General features: G+C 44.9%; 1 protein-coding gene across 1 annotated transcript in view; it reads left to right on the top strand.

Annotated features, from left to right (window-relative positions):
• The first annotated feature begins 2,367 nt into the window (after positions 1–2,367).
• CFAP44 (cilia and flagella associated protein 44) overlaps positions 2,368–14,642 on the top strand; it is a 57,028-nt gene continuing 44,753 nt past the window's right edge. The window contains exons 1-9 of the mRNA XM_068160581.1: positions 2,368–2,529; positions 2,684–2,815; positions 5,146–5,217; positions 6,462–6,595; positions 8,658–8,820; positions 11,306–11,408; positions 11,706–11,922; positions 12,447–12,561; positions 13,598–13,762. Coding sequence (XP_068016682.1) covers positions 2,368–2,529; positions 2,684–2,815; positions 5,146–5,217; positions 6,462–6,595; positions 8,658–8,820; positions 11,306–11,408; positions 11,706–11,922; positions 12,447–12,561; positions 13,598–13,762 — 1,263 coding nt within the window. The remainder of the gene's footprint in view (positions 2,530–2,683; positions 2,816–5,145; positions 5,218–6,461; positions 6,596–8,657; positions 8,821–11,305; positions 11,409–11,705; positions 11,923–12,446; positions 12,562–13,597; positions 13,763–14,642) is intronic.

Here is a 14,642-nt window from a genome sequence, read left to right on the forward strand (position 1 = left end):
ATCCCGAGTTGGTGGACAAAACTAATTATCACTCAGCTGAGGTAAGATAGGTGATGTCTTAAGCACAGTCACACAGGTAATGGTGAGGTAGAGACAGCTTGAAATTGTAACTACTAGATGCCTTCAGTTTCTAAAGCAATAGTGTAGGTGATTATTTTGATGGATTTTATGCAGTTGAAGTGTCAGTCATGGGATTTATGAAGGCAAGCATTGCACTTAGGAAGCTTAGACTTGTTTTTCCTGGGAAGAGTTAAAATGTAGGACAACAAAGTGCAAAGGAAGTGGTGTCATCTCAGTGAATGTGTTTATGTGTTATCAATTAAGCAGCTGTTTGATTGAGTTCTCTTGTATTCTGAATAAATGAGACAATGGTCTGAGGTGAGTAGGAGCAGATGTTAGTCAGAGGGTAGAAAGGCTCTGCAGAGGGACCTCAACAGACTGGACAGGTGGGCAGAGTCCAGTGGGATGGCATTCAACAAGTCCAAGTGCCGAGTGCTGCACTTTGGCTACGGCAATCCCATGCAGGGCTACAGGCTGGGGTCAGAGTGGCTGGAGAGCTACCAAACAGAGATGGACCTGGGGGTGCTGATTGACAGCCACCTGAATATGAGCCAACAGTGTGCCCAGGTGGCCAAGAGGGCCAATGGCATCCTGGCCTGCATTAGGAATAGTGTGGCCAGCAGGAGCAGGGAAGTCATTGTGCCCCTGGACTCTGCTTTGGTTAGGCCACACCTTGAATACTGTGTCCAGTTCTGGGCCCCTCAGTTTAAGAAGGACATCGAAACACTTGAATGTGTCCAGAGAAGAGCAACAAGGCTGGGGAGAGGCCTTGAACACAGCCCTGTGAGGAGAGGCTGAGGGAGCTGGGGTTGCTTAGCCTGGAGAAGAGGAGGCTCAAGGGAGACTTTATTGCTATCTACAACTACCTGAAAGGTGGTTGTAGCCAGGTAGGGGTTGGTCTCTTCTCCCAGGCAACCAGCACCAGAACAAGGGGACACAGTCTCAAGCTGCGCCAGGGGAGGTGTAGACTCAATGTGAGGAGAAAGTTCTTCACCGAGCGAGTCATTCGTCATTGGAATGTGCTGCCCAGGGAGGTGGTGGAGTCATCGTCCCTGGAGGCGTTCAAGAGGAGATTGGACGTGGCACTTGGTGCCATGGTCTAGTCATGGGGTCTGTGTTGATAGGTTGGACTCGATGATCCTCAAGGTCCTTTCCAACCTTAGTTATACTGTGATACTGTGAGTAATCTCTTAATGTCCACATTTACTGAGGTTTTTTGAGACACTCCTGTATATAAGGATTCTGTGTGGTGGCAAAATGGCCAGGAAACATCTTAGTTTTGAAATAACTGAAGGAATAAAATGCACACATTTCTCCATTCTGAGGTCAGCTGTGGCTTTAAAAAACACAGCTAAGAGAAAGACAATTTGAAAGAAGATGGAGCTTAGCTGCAATTTACAGCTGGCCACTGAAACAAGAAAAGCTGAATTCACTCCTGAATAAGTTCTTAGGAAGCAAAATGCTGGAACTAATGTGATTATGTATAATGTTTCAGGTCAGTCTTGAATTATCTTGAATTATTTGGGTCAATCTTGAATTATTAGGACTAAAGGGAAAAAAAAAAAACCACCAACAAAAGTGTCCAGTTCAGGCATAGTGTGTAATTAGGGTTGGCAAAAGTATCTGGTTGCTAACTTGTTGTTTTGCTTGGTTTGTTTTCTGTTTGGATTGGGTTTTTTTGTTTGGTTTGGGGTTTGTGGTTTGTTTGTTGGTTTGTTTCCCCCCATTTCACACCAGTTTTACTTGCAGCTATTTCAGTTTTCAGTATCAAACCCCCAAAATTCTATTTTATGTAGGAAAACTGTCCCCTCCCAAAACCCCCTAAACAAACCCAGTGAAATAAAATCGGCATTCAGAGATGGGTAAGTTTGTCACAGTGAACCTACAGAGAAGTTTTCTGAACCAGTCAACCCATGAAACCCAGAATCTACAACCAAAGTGGACACATCCCACTTCATGAACCTTCTCAGCATCTTTAAATTGCAGGTTTATTTTGGCTTGAACGCCATCACAGGACTAGGCACAGTGAACGCTGGTTAGAAAGGGGGGATAGCTTTCCTTTATTCTAAACAATGTGGCAATAGTAATCAAAATATTAATAACCTTTGTTACTATGAAAATTGCCAAACGTATCAAAAGGTTTGATGTACGGTTAGAATGTATCTACAGTGGGAATGTGAAGTATTTGGGCAACTACAACAATTGAAAGCACTTTGTGCAAACCGGGAGGAACTAACGGAATACCCTGGGAGCGAAATGGCTCTCGACCACAGCAGGGGGGAAGGGGGAGACTCAACAAGAGCAGTTATGCCAAAGAGGGAGGTAGTTAATCGCTCACAGCTGGTTGTACCCAGGTGGGGAGTGCTGCTGCTGCTGTGTGTTAGCGGCTTTGGGGCGCTCTCATGCGCCAGGCACGGCAGGTTACGGCAGGTTACAGCAGGTTACGGCAGGAATGCCACGCGGTCGTCGGTGGGTTTGTGGCTTCAGCAGACGGCAGGGCTGTTAAGGACGCTATCGCGACGGGAGCTTGCTTTGTCCTGGGTGAATTGAGGCACGGCAACAGCTTGGTCGCAAGGGGAAGCAGGCTTGGCCCTAACTCCTAAGCTGGTGGCTCCTCTCCTAGCTTGCGGTATGTATGCTCGTGGCTGTGTCGCAGGCGCTGGACCGGGCAGCTCCAGGCTGTGCGACTGGAGGCAGTTTTAAGCCAGACAAGGTCCAAGCGGCTTCAAGCACTCAAGGCTTGGACAAGGCAAAGGCAAGGCTAAGCAAGGCACAGACAACTAGAAATCAGCCTGTATATAAATCTTGCCCAAGACTGATTCGACCAATAGGGCATGAAACCAGCACATAGTTACCCAGTAGGAAGGGGTTCTGCCAGGCTGTGGCCAGAATATATACCCTTACCATAGATACAGGGCTGTTTACCAGACATAGTATCATAATATCAGTCAGGGTTGGAAAGGTCCACCAAGGATCATCTAGTTCCAACCCCCCTGCCATGGGCAGGGACACCCCACACTAGATCAGGCTGGACAGAGCCTCATCCAGGCTGGGCTTAAACACCTCCAGGGATGGGGCCTCAACCACCTCCCTGGACAGCCCATTCCAGGGCTTCACCACTCTCATGGGGAAGAACCTCCTCCTCATGTCCAGTCTGAATCTCCCCACCTGCAGCTTCATTCCATTCCCCCTAGTCCTATCACTACCTGAGATCCTGAGCAGTCCCTCCCCAGCCTTCCTGTAGGCTCCCTTCAGATACTGGAAGGCCACAATTAGGTCACCTGGGAGCCTTCTCTTCTGCAGACTGAACAGCCCCAACTCCTTCAGTCTGTCCTCATAGGAGAGGTGCTCCAGCCCTCTGATCATCCTCCTGGCCCTTCTCTGGACACCTTCCAACACCTCCACATCCCTCTTGTAATAGGGGCTCCAGAACTGGACACAGTACTCCAGGTGGGGTCTCACCAGAGCTGAGTAGAGGGGGAGACTCAACTCCCTCGACCTGCTGGCCACACTTCTCCTGATGCAGCCCAGGATCTGATTGGCTTTGTGTGCTGCAAGTGCACACTGAGAGCTCCTGTTGAGCTTTTTGTCCACCAGCACCCCCAAGTCTCTCTCCTCAGGGCTGCTTTCCAGCCAGTCCCTGCCCAGCCTGGATTTGTGCCTGGGATTGCCTCGACCCAGCTGCAGGACCCTGCACTTGGTCTTGTTGAACCTCATGGGGTTGGCTTGTGCCCACCTCTCCAGCCTGTCCCCTTTGGTTGTCTTCCCACGTTACCCTGGCTTTCTGCAGGAATGAGGGGGGAGAGAGGGACCATGTCTAAGGCACCTTAGTGTCTGTCTGGGTTTGTGCTGGGGCCGTTTTGCCCTACCATGACAACACTGCAGTAGCTTTCTTCAACTAGAACCCAGATATCAATGCAGGAAGAAATGTTCCTACCCTCTTTCAGCCTACAGCATTTTCCAGATAGGAATTCATTTATAATGAAAACCATGATAGTCTTAATTTTTAGAAGATAAATGGTTGCTAATTAGTTGCAATAATTTGAAATGTTATAGCACTTTTCTCTGTGGATATCAAAACACTGCTAAGATGGTAAGTATTATTATCTCATTTTTCAGCAGAGATAACTGAGCCAGCCAGAGGTGAAATGGCTGATACACAGTGTACATATCATTACTGGGGTTGGAATTAGAATTCAGGCCTCTGAACACTCCACTGTGTATTTGTGCAACTATCTACTCTCTAGCTGTTCCTTCAGCTTGGGTGATAGCAGTTCTGTTAGCCTGTTCTCGTGAATTTCATTTAAATATATTGAGATATATTGCAGTTGCTTTCTTTTGATTGGTTTTCTGAATAGAAAACTTTCAGCAGATCTATTTTCAAGATGTTCTCAGTACTCCTGAGAGCTAAAGGTCATTTTTAATTTATAAATCAAATTATTCAGGAAAGTCAGGTTCTAGCAGACACTTAGAACTCTTGAATGAAGATTGAGTAGGGCAGTTTGACTAGTCATATAATAATAACAATAACAACAACAACAACAATAATAATAATAATAATAAACATAATAAACCAGGTTGGAAGAGACCTTCAAGATCATCGTGTCCAACCCATCAACCAATCCAACCCACCCAAACAGCTAACCCATGGCACCAAGTATGGAATGGGCTGCCCAAGGAGGTGGTGGAGTCACCATTATTGGAGGTGTTCAGGAGGAGACTTGATGGGGTGCTTGGTGCCATGGGTTAGTTATTTGGGTGGGTTGGATTGGTTGATGGGTTGGACACGATGATCTTGAAGGTCTCTTCCAACCTGGTTTGGTTTATTCTAAATAAAGTTTATTCAATGCTCCCAGGACCAGATGTAAGCAGGCAAAGACGTTTATTGCGCTATACAGCAAAGTTATATAGTCTCTCCTTCTCCTACAAACTTCTCCCCACCCTTAATGCTAAAGAGTAGGAAGTCCATTGTTGGGCAGAAGGAATTTCTTCTTTCACTGCTACAGGACAGTGTATTCATTTAACATGGCATTTATGAGCAAATTTGTCAGAAGGATTCATACTACATAATGTAATCTGTTGCAGAAGAAACTCCATCAACTGGAGAGGAGCAGGAGGAAGAAGCAGAGCAAGTGGAATCAGAGACTGAAAGCATTGGTGAGTACTGATGGCCACTGAGGAGATGTTGGCACAACCTTAAAAATTCCACTGCTTTCTTGTTTTTGGTTTTTCCTTGTTATTGGTATGAACAGCATTTCAGACCAGTGCTGTCATGTTACAGTTCCTGAGTTTCCCTTTCAGTTGACTGAACTTGTGTACTTGATTTTGCTCTTTGCTGTGACTGATGTCTGACCCCTCTGCTTGTTTTCCATCAAATGTCTAGGAGAGAAAAATTCAAGAGCAGCTTACAAAATAGGTAACACAGATTTGGTCTGAGGTATTTAACTGAAAAGTTCTTTTAACAAGTGCTTGCTGCAAGTCAAGTTGAGTGTGCTGTATTGCAGGCCAGAGAAGGGCTACCCTGGGTCACACTGTCAGTCTGCTTTTGTGAGGACAGTGGTGTCTGGTGGTCTGTTGTATGTGTTTTTCCTAACTTTTGTATAATGATGTGTCTCCAGTATCTACTGAAAAGGGTACTTGCAGCATAAGAAGGACATCTAACTGCTGGAACAGGTCCAGAGGATTGCATGAAGATGATCAGAGGGCTGGAGTACCTCCTCTATGGGGACAGGCTAAGGGAGTTGGGCCTATTCAGGCTGGAGAAGAGAAGGCTCTGGGAAGACCTTGTAGTACCCAAAGGGGGCCTTCAAGAAAGCTGGGAAGGGACTTTTTCCAAGAGCTTATAGTGATAGGATTAGAGGTAATGAATTGAAACTTGAGGAGGGCTGATTTAGACTGGATATTAGGAAGGAATTGTTTGCAGTAGGGATGGTGAGACACTGGAACAGGTTGCCTAGGGAGGTCGTGGATGCCCTCTCCTTGGGGGTGTTCAAAAGCCAGGTCCAATGGGACATTGAGCAACCTTGTCATGTGGAAGGTGTCCCTGCCCATGGCAGGGAGGTTGGAAATAGCTGATCTTTAACATCCCTTCCAACTCAAACCATTCTATGAATTTATGAGCTGTAGACTTTCTGTGGTTTTTAAGGCTGAGAACAAAACACTAAGCAAAGCTGAACTGAACTACTTTGGTAAGTCTTGAGTTTTAACCACCAACATTTTTAAAACTCAAAAATTTTCTTCCTCCATTATGAATATCCACAGTGAAGCTTTTAACAGCCTGATGGAGCACTTTTCCCAGACTCTCCCAGGACAAGTTGGTACTAAAGACATTTTACTCCTGTTTTGATCTGTGTTACTCTGTTGAAGGAGGCAAGGAATGTGTTCACCCTTTCCTTTTGCAGTTGGGTGCAAGTATCAGCAAAAAGACTAACATTTATGGTGATTATATATTTCTCTTTGTTCTGACTTTTGAAATGCAGAAGGTGATTTGGAAGAGCAAGACAATAGTGAGCAGACACCAAAAAGTCCTCAGAAGGTACAGAAGAAAATCTCAGAAACTTTCTTCTATAACTATGAAGATATCCATTCACGGCCATTGGTCACTGAAGGCTCTGGGATACCTGTTAACCTTCTTACTCTCAAGTATCCTTTCTGCTGAAGCTGTGCATATTTAAATCCCCAAATATTTCATAAGGGTTCTTTAAATAGCACTTCTCTAATTTGGAGCAGCCTATGTGCAGAATGGAACAACTCTGTGCAGCCAGCTCTACATAGCCGGCTCCATGTGGAAAGCACTCCATGTGGGTCTAGTGTAGGTGGCAGAATCACATGCAAGTCTTTTTTTCTGCTGTGCCTTCTTTCTTTCTTTCTTTCTTTTTTGGTGCAAGTTCTGCTGGTGGTGGTGGTGTTTTTCAATGATGTTTCACCACCCCAGCATCCTCCTCAGCCCCAGGCAACCACAAGTACGGGGAGCTAGCAGCTCCTGCTGGGGTAGCCTTTCTTCCCCATCTGCACAACATGCATGGCAGTAGCAGCACTGAAGTGACCACAGTGGGTGGTAAAAGGCAGAGAGGCAGCCACCTGCTCCCCAGCTACCCAAGGAAAATCCTCCTGTAGTTCTTCCCATCTGCCTTGCATCCCAACTGCACATTAGATGACTATGCTCATGCTGGCCAAAGTTTTAAATGTGGTAATTTAAGTTTTCAGGTTTGATTTAGTTGTCTTTATCTCATCACTGCCTTTATCTCATTGTGGTTTGTTTTGTTTTTGTATTTAACATTTGATTTAGTTGCCTTTATCTCATCATTAATTTGAATATTACTTTCTTCATGAGTCACTGAAAAAAGTTGCAGAGCAAAGTTGACACCTCTGGTGGCTGAGCACACTGAAGGCATGGGACTAATCAGCTGGCACATTGTACAAATCATGTGACTTGTTATTTCTTACACTTTGACTCCCTTCCCCATACACAATTTCCTTCTCCCTGTCATGCTCAGATCTGTAACTGCAGCAGCTCTTTCCACTGCTTCCCCTCTATCTGTGCCCACCCATGCTCCCCATAGTGCCATGCAGAGCTGCCATGGATGTTCAAGGGCTGTGTGGCAGGGAGGACTGGCCAAATCTGCTGACCAGTGGGGAGTTGTTCCCTGACAAGCTGGCTACATAGACTTGGCAGCAGAGTTGTCCTAGACCAGCCTATGTGGCATCAGTGGGATGCTTCCAGTTGAGACATGGGTAAGAATCCTGAGTGGTTATGATTCTGGATGAATTTAATCTTAAATGTTCTCTTGCCCTCATAAACTATTGTTACTGCTTACTCTCATAGAACTAGAGCAAGTTAACATGGCCAGGCAGAAGACTAGCATAAGAATATCCCCTGCAAAGCTCTCTCTTTTTGTATAGCCACACTGTTGTTCCCCAGGAAGCTGAGGGCTGGGGAAGAGCGGCTGCATACATTGTACCTCCTACAGAACTGCTAAGGGAGAAGTGGGGAAGAAACCAGGTAGATTTGTAGTCCAGTAGAATGAAGTGTTGCCTATCAGTTAAGAGCTACAAGAAGGCTTTTGCCATATATGTGTGACAGACGGTCAAGAAGGATATGTGTGACTTTCACAAATGCTTGTGGTTTTCTCTGCAGACACAGTCAAGTTGCTATTGAACATTGGCTTTTTCCTTTCCAGCATCTACCTGTAAACATTTAAGAAGTGAGCTGGAGCACTTCCTTGGTTTGATCTATTGTCTGTAGAACAGTTAGTGATAATCTGATACGTATCTCCTACATTCTGTTTGAAAAGAGAACACTTAGAGATTATACATTCTTTGCAGCCCCAAAGGATCCATCAGAGGCAAGAGGTGTGGCCTGTAGTGGAGATGAAAGAATGGAATATGAACTTTAGAAGGTGCTCACTTGTGCCTTCCTCTCAGCCATAGAGGCATGGTATATGTTACATTGACTATATACTGAACAAAACTATCTCCAACCATCAGGCTCTCAGTCACCAGATTCAGTATTCTCATTTCAGCTTTCATTTCTATCCTCTTAGAAAACCTTTCTACAAAGCCAGTGTCAAATCTTTTCCTTATTGAACTGTTCTCAGATATTCTTTTGGATATAACTTCACCAGAAGTGTAAATCTGCTGCCCATCGATAACCAAACCCTGATGTACATAGCAGGCAACCACATCGTGCTGCTGGACTTGCAAACTCAATCTCAACGCTACCTCCGGAGCAGCGGTGGTGGTGGAATTGGGTTTATCACGGTATGGCTTTGGTTTCATGTTTTGGGATCACAGAATCGTAGAATCAACCAGGTTGGAAAAGAACTCAGAGATCATCAAGTCCAACCTATTACCTAACATGTCATGACAACTAAACCATGGCTCCAAGTGCCATGTCCAATCCTTTTTTGAACACCTCCAGTGATGGTGACTCCACCACCTCTCTGGGCAGCACATTCCAATGGCCAATTACTCTTTTCTGTGAAGAACTTTCTCCTCACCTCGAGCCTGAACTTCCCCTGGTGCAGCTTGAGACTGTGTCCTCTTGTTCTGGTGCTGGTTGCCTGGGAGAAGAGACCAACCCCTACCTGGCTACAACCTCCTTTCAGGTAGTTGTAGACAGCAATGAGGTCTCCCCTGAGCCTCCTCTTTTCCAGGCTAAACAACCCCAGCTCCCTCAGCCTCTCCTCATTTTCTAGAAGCAAATTGTTCACTTGATTACCTGATGGGAGCTTTCTACAGCTGCACATACATATGCATAAGAAAGTGTGATATTGATTAGGGGGATGTGTGGACTCTGCAGTGTGGGCCTGTCAACATGATTGGCAGAGGACAAATATCTACATACCTGAGGCCTTGGCATAGATACCTTGAAGGACTGACAGGTGTCAGCTAGGATTAGTATTTAAAATTATTACCTTCCTATTTTGGGTCATATCAACTTTTTTTCTAAATCCAGTTGATATTAGTATATTGTTTTGCCTGCAGTTAAAGTGTAGCAAATCAAATTCCTAGATAAAGGAATCACAGAATCATAGAATGCCAGGGGTTGGAAGAGACCTCTTGAGATAATTTAATTCAATCACCCTTGCCAAAGCAGGATCATCTAGGTCAGGCCACATAGGAACACACCCAGATGGGTCTTCAAAGTTTCTAGAGAAGGAAACACTGAAACCTCTCTGGGCAGCCTGTTCCAGTGCTCCAGCACCCTCACAGGAGAGAATTTTTTCCTCATGTTGAGGTGGAACTTGATGTGTTCCAGTTCTTATCCATTGCCCCTTGTCCTGTGACAGGACACCATTGAAAAGAGACTGGTCCCTTCTTCTTGACACCCACCCACATTCATAGACATTATTAAGATCTCCTCTCAGCCTTCTCTTCTCCAGACAGAGCAGCCTCATAAGACAGATGTGCCAGTCCCTTAATTATCCCTGTAGCCCTTTATGAAGATAAAAAGTATCTGGTTTCACTCCAATAAAATCAGGTTGGATATAAAGAAAAAAAATCTTCACAGAAAGTTTCTCAGGCATTAGAACAGCCTTTCCATGAGGCTGATGGAGTCACCATCGCTGGAAGTATTAAAGAAGGACATTGAAACACTTGAACGTGTCCAGAGAAGGGCAACAAGGCTGGGGAGAGGCCTTGAGCACAAGCCCTATGAGGAGAGGCTGAGGGAGCTGGGATTGTTTAGCCTGGAGAAGAGAAGGCTCAGGGGAGACCTCATTGCCCTCTACAACTACCTGAAGGGTGGTTGTAGCCAGGAAGGTGTTGGTCTCTTCTCCCAGGCAACCAGCACCAGAACTAGGGGACACAGTCTCAAGCTGTGCCAGGGGAGGTTTAGACTCGAGGTGAGGAGAAAGTTCTTCACCGAGCGAGTCGTTCGTCATTGGAATGTGCTGCCCAGGGAGGTGGTGGAGTCACCATCCCTGGAGGTGTTCCAGAGGGGATTGGATGTGGCACTTGGTGCCATGGTCTAGTCATGGGGTCTGTGTTGATAGGTTGGACTCGATGATCCTCGAGGTCTCTTCCAGCCTTAGTTATACTGTGATACTGTGATGTGGATGTGGTACTGAGGGAAGTAGTGTAGTGGTAGTAGCTTAGCAGTAGTGGTGGGATCGTGAGCAAGCAGTTGGACTCAATGATCTCCAAGGTCTCTTCCAACCTCAAGAGTTCTATGATTACAGAATCATAGATACTACCAAGAACTTGGACTCTCAAAGGCTTCCTCTGCCTTTGTAGCACCTTACCCTGTGAAGGGCTCTGCTGTCTCTCAGTGGCATTCCTTGTGAGCAAGGCTGTCAGAATATCAGCCTGGGACCATTCAGTTCCATTGTCAGCAGCCTTTTCTGGGGAGTCATGGTACAGTTTCATGTCGTCTGAGCAACATCATTCAGAACAGCTTTCCTGAAGCTGTCTGCTGAAGTAGATGGCTGCTGACAGAAATGCTGCTCATGGAAAGATCAACTGCTGGGTTGAATGAGGTAGGAATAGTAGAAGAAGGCATGATAAAGCAAATTATTTCACAGTTTGTCATGGTTGTGCATTGTATGTCCAAAACACCCTTCTGTGTGCGTAGTAACTTCACTCTGATATTGAGCAACAGATTGGCGGTTCAGAAATCTGCTATTGATGGCATGATCTTTTGTCTAGTGAGTCAGTAAATGCAATTTAGTTATTACTCATAACTAGCAGAATAGAGTCAAAGCTGTCATTACAGCATGCAATGGGACTTTTGCTTTTCTCCAAGGCACACCCTACTAAGCAGTACTTTGCAGTAGGAGAAAAAGGCAAGAAGCCAAACCTCATCATCTACGACTACCCTTCACTCAGGCCCTACAGGATACTGCGAGGTACTGTAAGAAGCTCTATTTTCACATTACACAGAAAACCACCAGTGTTTATAGACCCCAGCAGATGGAGAAGTTGGTCACTTTAGAGGTTTAGGAGGAAATCAAAATAGAAAACACTGGTTTCAAGCTTTGTAATTATTGCATGGGAGGAAACATTTAGCAGAAATAGTGAACTGAGGGCTTTTACCTGCTGGAAAAAAAATTGCAGTCAAAGTTGAGCTGCTTCTATGTAGATTTTGCTATTGTGTCTTCCTCTTTTCTGTAAGTGAGTGCATGAGGTCTTGTCTGTTTCTTCAGGTGGAACAGAGGAAGCCTATGTTTTTGGGGATTTCAGCAATGCTGGCACTTTACTGGCCAGTGTTGGGAGCAGCCCTGACTACATGCTGACTATCTGGGACTGGAAACAAGAAAAGATAGTGTTGAGGTCAAAAGCTTTTTCACAGGATGTTTACAGGGTCTCATTTTCCACCTATAATGAAGAGCAACTCATTACATCTGGATCAGGACACATTAGGTAGGTTTACTGATTAGGGTTAATGTATATTATGAGATGACTAACAGGAATGTATCATTAGCAAACATGGACCATCAAGGAATGCTATTTTGTCTGCCCCTTACAATTACTAAAAATGAGGAAGTTCATTGGGGTACTTAGATGAAATTCAGTGAAGACCTTAGCCCCTCAGATTTACAGAGTTGAGCATCACATGCTCAAGACAGCAACCCTAAATAAGTGTATTGGCTGTAGCTATGTATGTTACACTTGCTCACTTTAAATAGTAGTTTAATGTTCATTCTGCCCATTCCAAATCCTTTTCCTCCCTTTGTCATGGGGAACAGTATAGGGAAAATTTTGTGTAATTAAAAGGCTTTATCTAACTTAAAAAATGAAATGCCAAGATGTCCTAGGAAAAAGAATAATGAATGAGCAGGCCTTACCTCAGGGGCACCCCTGGGAAGATTATTGCAGTGGCTGAAGGGGATGGAAGAGTGTGTTTAGGAAAGCTTGTGTCAGAGTGATATTTTTTCTGCACTCAGGTTCTGGAAGATGGCTCTCACATTCACTGGTCTGAAGCTACAAGGAGCTCTGGGCAGATTTGGGAGAACAGCAGTAACTGACATTGTAGGTTACGTGGAGCTGCCTGATGGGAAGGTGAGTCAGAAAAAGTTAAACTGATTTTATGTTCTCTCTCAGCCTTCTACGTTGGAGAGTTACTATTTGCTTCAAAGTTATTTAAATGAGACCCTCAGTGCACCTCTCCAGTGGGAACAGGCTGTGAGAGTTGGGGCCATCCAGCCTGAAGAAAGAAAGGCTCTGGCGAGACCTTACAGTGGCCTTCCAGCAGCTGAAGGGGGCCTACAAAAAAATGATGGGGAGGGACTTTTTACAAGGGCTTGTAGTGAGTAGGACAAGAGGGAATGGATTGAAGCTCAGGAGGCTCAGGGGTGACCTCATTGCTCTCTACGACTACCTAAAAGGTGGTTGTAGCCAGGAAGACATTGGTCTCTTCTCTCTAGCAACCAGCACCAGAGCAAGGGGACACAGTCTCAAGCTGCACCAGGGGAAGTTTAGGCTGGAGGTGAGGAGAAAATTCTTCACAGAGAGAGTTGTTAGCCATTGGAATATGCTGCCCAGGGAGGTGGTGGAGTCACCGTCCCTAGAGGTGTTCAAGAGGAGATTGGACGTGGCACTTGGTGCCATGGTCTAGTCATGAGGTCTGTGGTGACAGGTTGGACTCAATGATCTTCGAGGTCTCTATCAACCTTAGTGATACTGTGAAGCTTGAGGAGGATAGATTTAAACTGGATATTAAGAGGAAATTCTTTACAGTGAGGGTGCTGAGACACTGAAACAGGTAGCCTAGGGAGGTCATGGATGTCCACTCTCTGGAGGTGTTCAAGGCCAGGTTGGATGGGGCCTTAAGCAACCTGGTTTAGTGGAAGGCGTTCCTGCCCATGGCAGTGGGGTTTGAACTAGATGATCTCCACTCTCTGGAGCTGTTCAAGGCCAGGTTGGATGGGGCCTTAAGCAACCTGGTTTAGTGGAAGGCGTTGCTGCCCATGGCAGGGGGGTTTGAACTAAATGACCTTTAAGGTGCCTTCCAACACAAACCATTCTATGATTCTTGCCAGTGTTTCTGCATAGTGAAGTGTAGGTGCTCATGTGCCTATTTTCATTTGCATTGAAGGTTATCTCTGGGTCTGAGTGGGGCAACTTGCTGCTTTGGGAAGGGGACCTCATTAAAGCAGAGCTCTGCCGAGCTGGACAGAAGCCCTGTCACAATGGCCCTGTCAGCCAGTTAGTTGTGGAGGAAACAGAACTTGTCACTATTGGAAAAGATGGCTTCATTCGGGTGAGTTGCTCTCCTGCTCTGCCTTTAGTTGTGCAAATCTGTGGTCTGCAGGTAAATGTTATGTATTTTCTTTACCAGACTTTATTTATGAAGGCAATTTCTGTGTGAGAATGAATGCTTTTGAACAAATAGAATAAGAGCACATCTCCACAGTGTCTGTGTTTGAATAAGTGATTTTTTTTACTCTAGCTAATCAAAAGACTTTTCAGTCATTTCCTTAAAAGCTTTGTCCTTGCCTGTATTCTAACTATTTTTCTTTTCATTTGTAGTTTTGGTTGATCTTTTACTTTTCAGGCCTTGGTGTTATTGCAAAGGATAAACTACAGCAATATTTGAAATTAATTTTCTGAGTATTTGGAAGCTCAGATTATTATAATGACAAAAATTAACTAGCCTCTCAGATTAATAGACTGAGATATAGGAATAATTAAGAAGTTAAGGAAGTTAAGATATAATTCTATAAATTAAGGTCATAAAGTTTTCCATATTCATACCACCAATGTCTGATCTCCCCTCTCAGTTATCAAGGACTTTGCAGTCATGTTTGTCATCTCTTTAAGGGAAGACATGATGTGTATTGTGCTTATGTGTGGAAGACTCAAATAACCAACAGGGAGCTGAGTGCTATAGGCAGTGGAGTGTTTCAAACACCCTGGAGTTTCTGTTGTTGTGTTCTATAAATTGATATGATCCCATTAAGAAAATTCACTTAGTTACCAGGGTGCTGGCTGTTTTCTTGTCCTTATCCCACAGGACAGAACATGGATATGTTAGATTTCTCATTCTTTCTTCTGTGCTGCTTTAGTATGAGGAATGCTGAAAGCAGGCAGATAGCTTTTACTGTTTATATTTCTGAGTATTGTGTCTGGTTTTGGGTTCC

This window comes from Melanerpes formicivorus, unplaced genomic scaffold (assembly GCF_026170545.1).
Source record: "Melanerpes formicivorus ecotype bairdi unplaced genomic scaffold, bMelFor1.0.p_v2 SCAF_51, whole genome shotgun sequence".
NCBI classification, from domain to species: Eukaryota; Metazoa; Chordata; class Aves; order Piciformes; family Picidae; genus Melanerpes; species Melanerpes formicivorus.